Source organism: Prionailurus viverrinus, chromosome F2 (genome assembly GCF_022837055.1).
Source record: "Prionailurus viverrinus isolate Anna chromosome F2, UM_Priviv_1.0, whole genome shotgun sequence".
Classification (NCBI taxonomy): Eukaryota; Metazoa; Chordata; class Mammalia; order Carnivora; family Felidae; genus Prionailurus; species Prionailurus viverrinus.
In genome coordinates, this window is record NC_062578.1 from 51,009,201 (window position 1) to 51,024,516 (window position 15,316).

At 35.2% G+C, this 15,316-nt stretch overlaps 1 protein-coding gene across 2 annotated transcripts in view; it reads left to right on the forward strand.

The window, feature by feature from the left end:
- The window catches only part of ZFPM2 (zinc finger protein, FOG family member 2), a 473,449-nt gene that overhangs the window by 90,322 nt on the left and 367,811 nt on the right, over positions 1-15,316 (forward strand). The window contains exon 2 of one of the 2 annotated variants that reach the window (XM_047842962.1): positions 7,614-7,772. The exons of the other annotated variant lie outside the window; for it this stretch is intronic. Within the exon in view, the coding sequence (XP_047698918.1) occupies positions 7,614-7,772 (159 nt within the window). The remainder of the gene's footprint in view (positions 1-7,613; positions 7,773-15,316) is intronic. 2 annotated transcript variants of the gene reach the window in all.

The window sequence follows — 15,316 nt, forward strand, 5'->3', positions numbered from 1 at the left end:
TCTGGGGCGCCTGGGTGGCGCAATCAGTTGAGCGTCCGACTTCGGCTCAGGTCATAATCCTGCAGTTGATGAGTTCCAGCCCCCCACTGGGCTCTGTGCTGACAGCTGGGAGCCTGGAGCCTGCTTCGGGTTCTGTGTCTCCCTCGCTCTCTGCCCCTCCCCCTCTCATGCTCTGTCTCTCTATGTGTCAAAAATAAACACATACATTAAATTTTTTTTTAAATAAATAAACTTCCTCCTTTGTATGCATAAATTTATCTTCTTAGCTAGATTATCTGGCCCCTTCTGCTGAGGATGGGTATCTGGTACACTGCTGTTATCCCAGTGCCTAACATAGTGCCTGTCATGTTCTTCACCCTCAATAAATACTGGTCGAATGAATAAAGAAGGAAAGGATGAATAGATGAATACATGCAAGTCTCATAAAGAGGACAAAATCATGTATACGCCCTTCATCTTTTGTGCTTGTTACCAATTAAACACTTTTTATTATTGAAATATATCACAATCATATAAAAATATACTGTTTTAGTAATGAGTAAACTCTCATATTTCTTTATGATAGAGTTACCATCTTCAATAAACTGAGAATAGCTTTATGGGGCTCTGGAGGGAGACCTGATTACAAAATGTTTGAATTTCAGTGCTGTCTCTTGTCACTAACTTCCTGGGTCAATGCACAAGGCATTTACTAATGAACTGAATTTTTTCAATGCCTGAGTTATTTCTTGAGAGTAGTCATTAGAGATTCTAGTTCAAATTTGTCTGTACTTCCTCATCTGACTTTATTCTTCCTGTGATATCAGTGTTTGAGCTACTAGGTAAGGTTAGTTGCTGCTTGCTAAGCTGGTATATGTTCTAGGCGAAATTGCCATTTTCTTGTTAACTTTACTCAGTTAATGTGAAGGTTCCCAAAGCAAAGCATTTCAAGGCAGGAGGAATTAAAGAATTTAAATTGTTTTCGGATTTCTATATAAGAAGTATTAATACTGCCATCTGTAAAAATGGCCAAAGACCTTGCAGCAAAGAATATTACTCTATTTTTATAAAATCAAAGAGTTTGGTTTTTTTCCCCTAAAGAAACAATTTGAATAAAACCTGACCCCCTTCCCTTCTTTTTACAATGGAATGTGGTCAGATTGAACCCTCCATTAAAAATTCTCTAATATCTTTTTTTTTGCATTAACATTTCAAAACTCAATTTAAATATTCACAGATCTCATTTTTAATAAACTTAACAAAATTCAGGTAATGTCTTTCAACTTTCTAGATTGAAGGACAGCAGTTGGTATAGATATAAAAAAGATGTACAGCTATGAGCAAAGCCCAAAATCAATTATATATAAGAAATAACATAACACATGGAAAGAAATTAATCAAAAAGAAGAATTTCTACTATATGATTCTCTGGTCTGCTACCTGCAGGCAACAAACGCAAATGAAAAAAATCAACATTCTTCTGGCAGATAAGAGAAAAATTAATAAAAATGTTTCCTTCCTACTAGATCCCCTGATGCAACTATTGTTAAAAGTGAGTGACTGCAGGAAGAACTTGCTCGTTTAAATACTATTTTTTTTTTAGACCACAGAAATAAGGCTTTATTCTTGCTGTTAAGCTCAATTACACGAGTTAGTATGGATTGCACTGTCCAAAGAGATCCCTCTTGCCTGCCCCTTCTCATTAAATGGCCCTGTGGGATATGCACGAGACAAATGTAATAGGAACCAAGTGAGAAGCATTTTGAGGTGTGCCTACAGGGGTAATGATGATTCATAAGGAAGGCTGAGTGTGACAGCTGAAAACTCTAAGAGAGGAGCTAGTGAGAGACACAAAATCTGCCCCAGATAAAATTAGTAAAAAGATGTTCGTACTCTGAAGATCGAAATGTTCCTACTCCCTAACGAGATGGGGAGGGGCACACTTTTGTGGATATCTGCTTTTTAATTTAGAGTTGTTTCCCATTTCTGCTTGAACAGGCAGGCCATATATGTACAGAATGTGTGACACCCAAAATCTTTCTTATTAGAAATAAGACATCCAATTTAAATATCAGTCCACCGCCTCATTTCCATCACATACAGAAAATGTAACATAATTTCGGAATGGAAAGTTCTCTTTTAACTCCTTTTACCCATCAACTAAAATGTAGCCTGCCTGTATAGAATTTTGACACGTGTGCATTGCATATTAAACGTGAGCCGGGATTTGCCTATTGCAAGTTTATATTTTCATATTTACCTTTTGGGAGGTAGCATCATGTGATAAATGTGGCTCGATTATTAGGTACTAATTAAAGCGTGGTATACATTCCTGCTTAAATTGTCCCATTTAGAGATCCCTATGTTTTATATTTATTAGAAGGTTTTGCATGCCTTCTCATTTCTTTGTCTGAGTAGATATTTTGCAAATGATTTTAAACAGCATTTGTCAACTTTGGGGAAAATATCATTTTCATTTTCATTAATTTATTTAGATTTTGAGGAGTTGATTCCAATATTCCATTGGTATATATTCTTTGTTCTGTGTGTGAGTAAAATGATGTAAAGTTTGTGATGGAAGCTTTAATATTAATCATACTATCAGATATAAAAATGACCTGAAATGACATACATTAGGAAGCAACGAATTAAAAAGGTTTGGAAATATTTGTGTGTTTTTGGAAGAAACTCACCTAGCAGAATTTCGGAGCACGCGATGATGGATTATTGTAATTATTGGGAATGATAATATTTTAATGTGACTTTCTTCCCACCTGTCAGTTGCAATCAAGGCTGCCCAGTATTCTGAAACAGTCTCATTTTGCTAGGTGGCTAGTCTTGTGCAGCCTCTAGAATGCTTAGAATATTAATGCATGGAGAGGAGACTGAATGCTCTCTGTAGTTCTGTTATGACAACGTGTTTTTCTTGTTTTAATCAGAAGGCACGCAAAACCAAACTAAAATAATTTCTAATAAATTAATGCCAGTGAGTGCTTAAGAGAAGGTACCCCTTTGGGGGGCTAGCATGCCAAAACCATAGAATTTGGCATTTCTTTCTCCTCTTTGTATTTGGCAATGTATTCTAATTTCTGTATAATTTAATTTCTTTCTTGGGTGCTTCATTCTGAAGTGCTTTGAATTTATATGAACGAAGGCAATCTGACATTAAGGTGAGGACTGCTCTAATTTATCGTATGCTGCCAAGGTAGGAAGTTATTGATCGACACAACATATGTTGAAAGACACATATATTTGATTTGATTTAATATTTACTGTGTTGATCCTTACCATTTCTTGAATGTCCTCATTGTGTTGCATATTTTAGTGTTCTTTCCTATATATATATATTTTTTTTTTTTTTTCTTAAAGTGTTCTTTGTCACCTTCTAGCTCTTACCTTAGTGGCTATGGATGGGTTTCAGGGATTTCTTTAACCACCAATATAAATTCATTTACCTGGGGAGTAAGTATTCCTCAAACTGCTTCGTAACCATACAAATACAATTCTTTATCTTCATTTTATTCGTTGACTATATCACCAGTGTATAAGGTAGGACTACTTAATCTTCAACTTCCCACCTGCCCTTTACCAACCGCGGATCACTGAAACAACCACCAAATGAAAAATTCTCCCACACTTTGGTGCAGCGTTTGTAATGGCTGAGTGAAAGGCTGCACCATGCATTAGACGGCCGTCAGTATTGTCAGGGGGTGCGAATCTGCACAACCCTTCTTAGCTTCAGCTTTATAACTAGAAGGCAAGGTAGCTGTGGTCCATTTAGAGGGTTCCCAAGTACCCGATTATCTCCCCTTCTGAAAAAGGAAGTAGTACTTTGTACTCACCAGAATCTCCCAGTAATCTGTATTATTCATCCAGTATAAAATGTGGGAGGATGCCTTCCCATTCTGAGAGACGAATAACAACCTTATGGGCCCAACATATAGCACCATTGTATTCATAGCTTTAGGATGTACAGCTAATTATTAGCATTTTAAAATGAGGGAAATATTTATATTTATACATATTAAGACTATTATTTCTGGCAACTGTGTTTGAATATCTATAAATCAGAGGCAGTTGAAGAGCTGAAATTCAGATTTCCTTCCACTTGCCTGCCAAGTGGCCTCAATCAGAAGTAATTTTCTCCATGAGGGCACATGGAGCTCAGTCGTGAGCCTTTTCTGAGTAGATATTATTATTTGTGTCAAATTATGTGTGGTGATTTTTCTGAAGTGGACTTCTGTGCCCACTAATCCATATACACGAGGTTCCTTCATTCCCTCCTTCATTGGTGCTATTAATTGTACTTGTGCTTCGAGTGTCTTTTACCCTTTTAAAATGTTAGTTTATGGCCACCGATTATCTGTAAGGTTTTCCTGTTAAAGAAACATGCAATATAGACAGTAGAGCGAGATCTGATCTTAAACCATAAATACTATGCATTTTAGGAGAAGCCTTTTTGCCAGAGCCTCATTAGATAGCATGGCAAAAGGAATGGTTAGTAATTTCACATTTTAAAGTACAGTAAATTATATAAATCTGACACTTGCTTTGGGAGAAATACAAGTTGGTCATTAAATCCCCTTCCTGTGGCCTGTTTTAAATATTGACAATGAGATCTCATGTATTGCGAATGAAGATCTCAAGACTTTTTCACCTTTCATTTGGGTTTTTGCAGTTTGTTTTTGAAAATAAGTGCTTCTTTTCAATTATATGCTTGAAATTGTGAATTGATAGCCAGCATATAAAATAAAAGAGCCCACAGAATATAGAACATTATATTATCAATTAAGATCTTATGATAAGCTTTGATAAATAAGGTGTGTGTATGTGTATATATATATATGTGTATGTGTGTGTGTGTGTGTGTGTATATATATATATATACACACACATATACATCTCGAAAACATGGGTGGCTTGGTTACAGGTTTATTAAGCACAGATCATTGTTTTGTGCCTTTTTTTTCCTTTCAAATGTTCACACAAGTTTTTCCATTTAAGTTTTATTTAAACTATTAAGTTTGAATTTCATATACCATTAGAGCCAATTTGTTGTCATTGAATATTTTAAAAATTGCTCTGTTATATACCATCTTGAATAAAAATCCTTCTAAGAATGTTAGCATATATGCTCAGAATTTAATTTTTTAAAAAAGAAAGCATTTTTATTACTATTGATTTCATTCTTACAATATGTATGAATTGTCTTTATGATGTATAGCAGAGATGAAAAAAAGAAATTCACTAAAATGTATATGAATTATTTAAAATAGTTATTTAACAATTAGAGATTTAGTTTTTGTTAGCAAAACTCAGAGTTACATATTCTAGAAATTGTCATTTTTGTTAAAACTGATGTTAAGGCAGTTTCTTTGCAGATTGATTTAGTATGGATATAAATTATGTAAATCATTACATATTAGGAACCAACTATTTTAGTTTTGGTAAATAAAATCTATAAGAAGATCTTCCTGATTTTTTCTGGAGGGGCAATCTAATATTTTATAACATATATTCTCAGTAATCTGAGAAAAGCAACATGAGGTGTTTCAATTTGTAGAGACAGATCTTTAAGCATCTATGAGTATTTACATTAATATGAATTAAGCATTTCAGAAGACTTCTGTGTTTTATAAGTTTATTTATGAAGGAATCAGTCTGTAACTACTGAAGAATACTTTGTGTAGTAATATGGTGTATTAATAAAAGGTATTTAAAAATCTTGGATTTTCACATCAATTTTTTCACTTATTAGCTTATAACCTTATTCTGTTTAACTAACTTCCTGAGCTTTCCAGATCCACAAAGTAAAAATAGTATTAATTCTCATACTTACCTCATTGGGTTATTTTAAAGATAGCATAAGAAAGTGCTTTGAAATCGCACATGAAACACAAATGAGACAGCTTCACATGTCTTATTTTGACCAGAATTGTTATTACAATTAAGATGTTTTAAAAAATATGGGGGATATTCTATTAAATTTTTCATTAGACTCAGCATTAAAAATTAGAATTATCAGATAAGTGTTTTAATGATTATATTTTACAGTATTACTGTTTTATATATTCCTTGCATACTTGCTACTTGATGTAATTATTTTAAGAGTTAAAACATTATACTTTTAAAAGTGAAATAATAAAAAAGAGGTAAAAACTAATATGAGATCCGTAACTTTTGAAGGCAGTATGTGCAAAAATCCATGGTTTTTCCCCCCCCCCTCCACCTTGAGAATAAGAAAACACATTACCAGAGTGTTTGAAATTAATGTATGCTTTTTTCCTTAACATTTCTTATTTTGAAGAAAAAGAGAAAAAATAAATTGTAAAATTGTAAAAAGGACAAAGAACTCCATAAGAAGTTTTTTGCTTGGATGTCCCTTAATTTAAAGCCATGCAACGAACTAATTTTGTTCATGAAAGTGTGTCTTATGAATTCTGCCCTTTAGAAATTTGCTTTTGGGAAAATACCAGATATTGCGCTGTATGTACCTATTCTTGTTTGCCTACACATACAGAAAAATTGCATTTTGTGCACAATTTTAAATTATTTATGAGATTTCTTCTTTGGCCCTGAGAATTTTCCAGCACGTTTCTAAGAAGTAAGAGAGAGACTACCTAAGCCCGTTAAGTATTTAGCCTGTCTGATGAGACTGTGGATGTGAGTGACAATTAGTACAAATTACCATAATTGTGTCCTTTGGATAAAATGCCACATCGCTTCTTTAAGGAGCAAATGCAGGCCTCTGCTTAGTAAAATGAGTCAGACACTTTTCTTCTCTAGGGCGGTCAGGAATTCATAACCAGCCATGTGGTATCCCCATGTAGTCCACTTCTGACCCATCTGAACAACGATAGCCCTCCCTTTCCTTTCAATAAAATAGGTCCATTAATGTAGGGCACCTCACTCTCATTCACTCTAAGGGAGTTGTATTTTTGTTACTGAAAAAGTATCACATAAATACAAATTACATTTTTTCATTAGAAAACTACTTTTCATTTCAGAAAAAATTCAATTAATTATGAATAGGGTTATGCTTTCATCAGGGAGAGAAATATGTAATTTTTCTTCAAGCCTCAAACACATATAATGAAATCTTTTCTTGGAATCCACTCTTAAGATGGGTTTTTAAAAGTATAGACTTTATTAAAATCTCAGTTCAATTAAAATGCATTCAATTACTTTAAATCTTTATTAAAATCTCAGGTAAAATTGTACCACGATGTAAAAGAGACTTGTACTCTTTACCAGGCAGTTAATTCTAACACATGAACATAAAGTGCACAGTTTTGCTCTTCAGGAGAGAATTAAAGAGAGAGAGACAGAGACAGAGAGAGAGAGAGAAGAAGATTTGGTCTTGGAGTTGGGGGTGGGGAAGGGTTGAAGATGGAGGTTGTTTTCTATGCAGTCACTTCAGGCACTGGTTTCCTTCCACTTCTCATTATAGATAATTGTTTCTTGTGAATATGAGGGTGGCATTATCTTGTGTAAGTCCCCTTGATGATATTGCTTGGCCCACTCATAGAATACATTTTTTCCTCACCAATTTAACCAAAATACCCTATTAAAGGATTTTATTTCACTAGCTTCTTTGGATGTTTTTGGTACAGTGTCCCTGATTCTTTTTCAAGGGCCGCTAGAAGATGCCATTGAAGAGGAAGAAGAAGAGTGTCCATCAGAGGAGACAGACATCATCTCAAAAGGGGACTTTCCATTGGAGGAAAGCTTTTCTACAGAATTTGGGCCTGAAAATCTGAGCTGTGAAGAAGTGGAATACTTTTGTAACAAAGGTAATCATTAATGGTTGGATGCAATATGGGAGTCCATTTACTCAGGTGATTTTGCAAACTTTAAAAAATGCACTGATAGAGTGCACGAAAAGTGCTCAAAGTGCTGATACAAAATTCAAGAGTCTGAAAATACAATGTAGAATGTTTTAAACACAAAATGATATTTTGAGGGCTAAAAGAAGTAATTCCACTTTCATAAGTCATTTTGTACATTTAAAAAAATACTTTCATGTTGATTGGCCAATTCTAATAGATTTCATTTTTATCATGTATTCATTTAATCTTTCACAAGGGTTTATTGAATGTCAGTTGTTTGCAAGGCACTGAATTAGGCCCTGAGTATGAGCATTGGATGGGCAGATAGTTCCAGCCCCAAGGTTCTGGCTCACTTCTTTTAAAAACTCGATGCTTTAGGGGCACCTGCCTGGCTCATTCAGGAGAACATGCGATTCTTGATCTCAGGTTGTAAGTATGAGCCCCACAGTGGGATTAGAGTTTACTTTAAAAATAAAAATAAAAATAAAAATAAAAATAAAAATAAAAATAAAAATAAAAATAAAAATAAAAATAAAACTTGAGTGCTTTAGGTGTTTGACATTCTATAACTGAGGATGGTACTCTTTTAGATAGTGTCAAAAGGAAAAATATTTTCCCAGTCTAGATATTCTATTTTCCCAGTCTATTCTATATTCTATAATATAAGAATTATATTATATCTATATATCTTATATATATATATTAGATATATATATTATATATTATATCTATATATCTTATATCTATAAGTCCCAGATATTCTATATTTTCCCAGTCTAGATATTCTTTTAATACATTAACATTATGCTGGAAGAAATACCTGAGACAATATGTGTCAGTTTATTTCCAAACTTGACTTGAAGTCAGGTGGCCTCACCAGTAACTGTGTCTTCATTGGGCATATGTATTCATTTGTCTGTGTTTTTCAAAAGTGCATTTAAGGTTTCTCATGATTCTTTTTTTATTTTTTTCTAATTTAATTGTTTTGTCTTTGCAAGTGAGGTGGATCTTCTATCATCTCCTGCATCAGCACACAGTTTCACAAGTGGTTAGGTTGCTTCCTTGGTTTGGAGCAGCTGATTTTGCCAGTTTTACTATGACAGTTTCTTAGAGGGCATGGATGAGTGTGTGTCTATCTCTATTTGTCTGTGTTTGTGCACGAACCATTTTTATTTGGACGTGTGTATTTTTTAGGCAGAGAAGTTGTGAGAAAAAATGTTTTGTGTGTGTAAATCTGTTGATTAGATTTGATGGCCTAAAATTAAGAATGATGATACAGCTTCCAAAAAAACAAAACAGAAAACAAAAACATAACCTGCCAATACAGGTATCCTAGTGGCCACAGATATATTCGATACATATTGTTAAAGTTCCAGTATGACTCTCTCCTGTTGCTAGTGTGTTAGAAACAAAAGAAGTCAGCCAGTGCTTATCCCTGTGGTCAGTAGAACTTTGAAAACTATGGAAATGGAATGGCGGCATTAGCACCTGGCCACCCTGAAGTTTAGAAAATGTCCTCAATCTTTAACTCCCATCGGCCTCAAGGTGACTTTGAACCTGGTCCTTGTCTCCTACATTGGAGACTTTTGGTTGAAAATGAGAGTGATATGGACAGAGTAGTTCTTCTTCGGCAGTGTTGACTTAGTTCGGACCAAGTTAATATTTTGCTTGGCTCTTCTGGATGCTGGAACCATTTCTTGATTATAGTAGCCACGGCAATACATGTAAAAGCTGGCTGGAAACGAAGTTTTTAGATCTGTATTTGCAGACCTCTCATTTTCCCTCTTTGTCAGGTAATATATTCTTTTTTTAAATTTTTTTGAATGTTTTTATTTGTTTTTGAGACAGAGGGAGACAGAGCATGAGCTGGGGAGGGGCAGAGACAGAGGGAGACACAGAATCCGAAGCAGGCTCCAGCCTCTGAGTGGTCAGCACAGAGCCCGACGCGGGTCTCGAACTCACCAACGGTGAGATCATGACCTGAGCTGAAGTCAAAAGCTTAACCAACTGAGCCACCCAGGCGCCCCTGTCAGGGAATATATTCTTAAGTGCATTGTAGAGCACATGCCTTATGTTACAGTAAATAGAAGGAATCAATAGTGAGCGTGTACCATTTACTGTTCTTGTTCTTGTAAAAAACAATGTGTGGATTCAGACCATTTTTGCCAACATAATTAATCCAGAGAAGCAGTAGTGATAGTTATTACTAGACTACGTTTTGGGATGATGATTGATTAAGGGCTATGCTTGACAAAAGAATATAGAACTCCAAAATTTAAGTTGGTAGTATCTGGGGAGGAAAAAAAAAAAAAAAAAAAAATATATATATATATATATAGCTAAATATATAATTAAAATGAATTAATATAAAATTATACCTATAATTAATGTATTACATAGTATAAATATAACTTTCTAATGTTTAGTTTGAAACTAGCAAGTAATGATGGGTGGAAAAAAGAATTGTCATTTTCACATAATATTTTTCAGGATAAATACTACTGTTACTATTGCAGATTGCTGTCATCTTATTTAATAGGGAAAAAATTTCATTATTTTACTCTCACAAAATGTGAGACCAGGAGATTTTCACTGAAGTCAGTAGGAACTGGCGGAAAAGAGAGACAGCTCTTTGACAGATATTGTATCCCCTTGAGGTCATGGTAGGGATTCCATCTGTTTTTCACTTAAGTTGATTAGCTACAATAGGAAGAGAAAAGTTTCTCTCTGGAAAATTAGAAACTAATCTTTCTGTAGAAATTCACATATTAGTCTCAATGACACACAATTACGTTTTTTTTTTTCCAATTGTAGGGAAGAAGATAGGTTTGGCATTAAAAGAGTATAAGTATTTCAATGGTTAATGATGCCACTGTCAGGATGAAGGAGTGTATAAGAACTGTTCACCTGAAGAAAAATGTTTCAGTGATGAAACATATTTTTGCATATATTTTAAGTCATTTATAACAACTCAAAAATTGTGTATGTCTACCTATCTATCTATATGAAAATAAATTGGATTATTTGGATTATGTTATATTGGGTTATTATTTCATCTAAAGATCTAGTAGCCATGATTAAAATCTAGCAATGACATGGTTCCTTTACTGAGTTCCAGGGGTAACACTTTTGAACATCAGATGTTTTGTTTGCACTTAACAAAGGATAACAGTTTAAAAACTCTGATCACAAAAACATAGTTAGAATTTCTGAAGTGTTTGGGGCGCTTGGGTGGCTCAGTCAGTTGTATCCAGCTCTTGGTTTTGGCTCAGATCATAAACTCAAAATTTGTGAGCCCAGGCCCGCTTGGAATTCTCTCTCTCTCCTTCTCTTTCTATTCCTCTGCTGTTCTCTCTCTCTTAAAATAAATAAATAAACTTAAAAAGAAAAAAATAATATCTTAAGTGTTTCAAACAAGGTATTTGGGTAGTGAGTGGAGAGTACTGAGGACACACGTATAATTTCAGTATATCTTCATTCATATTTTAGCGACTGCGTTGTGTATAAAAGGAACCATATGCCATTGTAGTTTTCCTTTTTATTAAAAAATGGTAAAGAAAGCCCTCTTGGTACATCTATGAAGACATAGCTTTTCATAAATAAAAGTTCCTACTTCCTTTTGAAATTAAGCTTCTACATTACACAGGATATTTTCAGCGTTTAAAATGATTCTCTACTTATTGTTGTGGTATTTTCCTCAGTTCCATATGGATATTATCTATTTCCTTGCTGTCAAAGGGCAGGCTTTTTTACAAGTCTCAAAGCATTTATTAATATTATTGCTGGTCATTATAAAACATGTGATTAAATACGACCCAAATCACTCCCATAATGTGATATTCCACAGAAATGTCAAAATGTGGGTGAGAATTTTATGTCAATGTTTAGATGTGCAAAATTCTAAATCATGTGAATCTAAGCCTTATATATTCACAATTAGCAGCGGGAAAGATCACCTTTAATAAACCCTTGTTAGAGTTGCAGGCCTAAAATTGGAACGTGGCAATTCTGTTGAAGTTTCTTTGGTCACTTTTTACTTTGTATTAATTAGTTGCATGTTTCACATCTCTATTCTTCATCTTTTGAATGAGTGAAATGAACTGTTTATTGAAAGATGCTCTTCTTAAAGTTGCTTGCTCTCCTTAGATTTTAAAAATTTCAGCAAACTATAAAGCGATACTTAAAATTTGCATCCTCTTTTGTGCACTGAGCTGAGATCATTTGGCATCTTGCCTTACAGTATCTCCAAGAGGAAGGAAACAAGCAAGAATTATTTCCTTGAATTTACAGATGACGAAGACATCAAGGCTGGGTCCATAAGTGCTACACGTTTCCTGTGGTACTGGATTATATGCTTCAGTGATTTGTTTTCTGCCTTTCTTCTGGTTTATATAGTAAACATGGAAGTGCATCAATGCATGTTTAGAACTAAGCAAACTAATACAAATTGAAACATAGGTGGTCTGCAGAGCAACTGGGAGAGCTTCTAGTATGTTACTGCTGGCAGGTGGGAACTCATATATTAGCAATTCTTGGATAAACTCAGAGACAGTAAGTTTCCTGGTGGGGTTGATAGGGAGCCATTGTAAAACTGGTCTACTATTACTGATTATTTGCAGGAGGAGATACTCACTGAAATACCCAAGTTTGTTAATGACTGAAATTAAACAAACATGTCTTGGGATATATTCCAAGAGAATGTCACAGGATATGTGAACAGGAAGAGAAGTGTCAGGTCAACATCACTGTAGGCTAGGAGAATCTACTATTATTCAAAAAGGAAAACTCCAAAGAAATTATATGTAGGTGAACTTTGAATTATTGATTAGCTAGAAAAGGTAGTGAGGGTCCTTACCAAGTGTTTCCTGCTGATATCATCTCTAAACAAAGGCTGAAAAGGAAAATGATGCCATCAGACTTGATTTTGGAAGAGAGACAAATCTTTCTTTAAATAATAGGATCTATGTTTGGAGAATAGTCAGAGAAATCACTAGGGGAAGTTCTTAACCTAGACAGACGAACTAATATTAGAGGTCTTCAAGTTTAAAGAAATTTGAAAATAGAAAAATGCAAAGCATATTAAAGAAAACAGAATAAAACCTGAGTTACTGAGACTTGGATTTAACTCCAGCCCCAGAAGTAATTAATACCAAACCAAAAGCAAACATAAACAGATATTTAATCAGGTTGGCAGAAGCAGTTCAATAGATAAATTCAATACAACCCAACCCATTTTTAAGCATCTGGTGTGTACCAGACACACTTCTCGGGTGCTGTGGATACAGCCGTAGACAAAAGTCAGTCTTATTTTCAGGAAGAGACAGACAATAAATAAGCAGACTCACATTGTAAAATGTGATGGGTGATGTTGAGCACTAGAAAGCAAAACAGGTAAGGGTAATAGAAAGGTGTGTGTGTGTGTGTGTGTGTGTGTGTGTGTGTGTGCTCGCGCGCGCGCGTTCACATGCACATGCGCACGCACGCAAGACAGAGATTTTGTAAGAATGATGGGAGAGCGAACTTTGAGCAGCGACCTAAGGAAAGAGAATGAGCTTCCAGGTACTCCGTCCGGGTCGAATCTGCTGTACCTATGAGGTTAGTGTTGCAGGAAAACCAGAAGAGGACAGCAGAGAGCTGGGGAGTTGGAGAAGTGTAGTCCTACCTGTGGGACTTGCTCTAGGAATATGTTGGATTCACAACCACTATGGAAAGCTTGAGAGAGCCACAGAGGAGAGCTGAGGTGTAACTGGGAGAAGAGGCATGGTCATGACAGGTTGGTACATACCTAGAAAAGAAAGGCCTACAAAAAGTAGAGGTTAAAGTAGGAAATGGAAACAAGCAATTTGGGGAAGCTGTCAGGGGATACAGATAACCCCAATCACAATCATCCCTTTAGCCAAGGGCTTGATGAGACTCCATCTGTAGCTCATTAATGTCGGTTCCGGAAGAGCAGTTTGGGGTGTTTGAGAATTATATGAGTCACTTTGCTCCCTTCCACAATGCGACATCCTTGTATCAGAAAGATAACGAGTAGAAGACGTGAGTATCTGAGTCGGTTTTATCATTGTGCTGAACTGTTTCTGCCGGTAGGTTGCCAGACTCACTGAAACGTCCTCCCACATTCCCTTTAATTCTATCAGTTTATGTAGTTTGGTAGTTTAGTTTAAAAATTAAGAAATAACTGAGGAAAAGTACGATGTCTCTTTGGTAACAAACCCAAGCTTAGATTATTTGCATTAATCCCCCTTTCCCATGTTAAAGTAAAGCAACAAAAATGTTATCTAGATTCCTAATACCGAAAGAAGAAAAAAAACCTGCACCTTCATGCAGATTTGGTTGTGGGAGTAGTAACTACTTGTTTTTCATCTAATCCAGTGTCCAACGTATACACTGACTGTGTCGTTTCCTGTTTTCTTTTTATTTTATTATTATTTTTTCAATTCAGAAAGTCTGTTTACTTGTATTTCATAAACCCTTCTCAATTGGGTTGCTTTCTTTCCTACTCACTTTTGCCTTTAATGACATGTTTTTGCCTCCTCTGACGCTTGGGCAACTGGAATCAGAATTTGCAAAAGGCGGCTCTTCCATAATCACTTTGAGTTCAGTAAAGAAGGAGATCTTACAGGCAACTTTGTTCCTTTTTTTCTTAACGGGATTAAGAAGCTGAGCTTTTAAAATTCTTGCATATAACATTGACATTTCCAGGGTGTGTTTGGACCAGGGAGTTCAAAGAGAAGGAATAAAAAAGAAAAGCCAATATGACTTTGTTTTTTACCTTGCTGGAGGAACTGTTTGTGCAAATCGCCTATAAGCTTATTGACCTGAATCTTTGACTCCTTGTTTTCTCTGGATTTGGCTGGAGTGGAGACACTGATGGAGCCCTGATAGAGCTGATTGAACAGCCCCCAGCTTTGCTTGGCACGGACCTCCCTTTTTCCTTCTGCACCGCCTCCCCCTCCCTCCACATGACATTATTGTTCCTTGGCAAACCTGGATCTGTTTTCCTGGATCCAGTACTTCTTTTTTGTAACATTTATTTTAAAATCCTTACCATTTTCTTATGTAAGTCATGTAACAATGCAAAACGGAGAGCATTTTTTTTAGAATAGAGACATAGAGGCTGTATTTATGTCCTTGCTTGTATTTTTATCTCATGAGACTGGAAGAAAAAAATAATACCTATCACTCTTTTGTGGCCATGTTAAAATCTCCAAAACATAGTTTTTGTTTGCAATCTGAAAGATATTTTCTAAAACTACAGTTATTGGAAAAAATGAGAGAGCATTAGAAGGCAGTTTGTTCTTACAGGGAGTCAGCATTTTCTTGGTTTTGATGGACCAGAGGGTGTACAGATTTTGCCCACGACTTAGTGTTTTATATGTAGGAGGCAGATCAAGCTTTGTCTGTCTACGTCATCTCTGATCCCGAATATATCATCGTAATAATTTCAACAAAATCAAAATGATTGATTTTATGTGGTGTTGAAATGACTCATGATGATATCATTT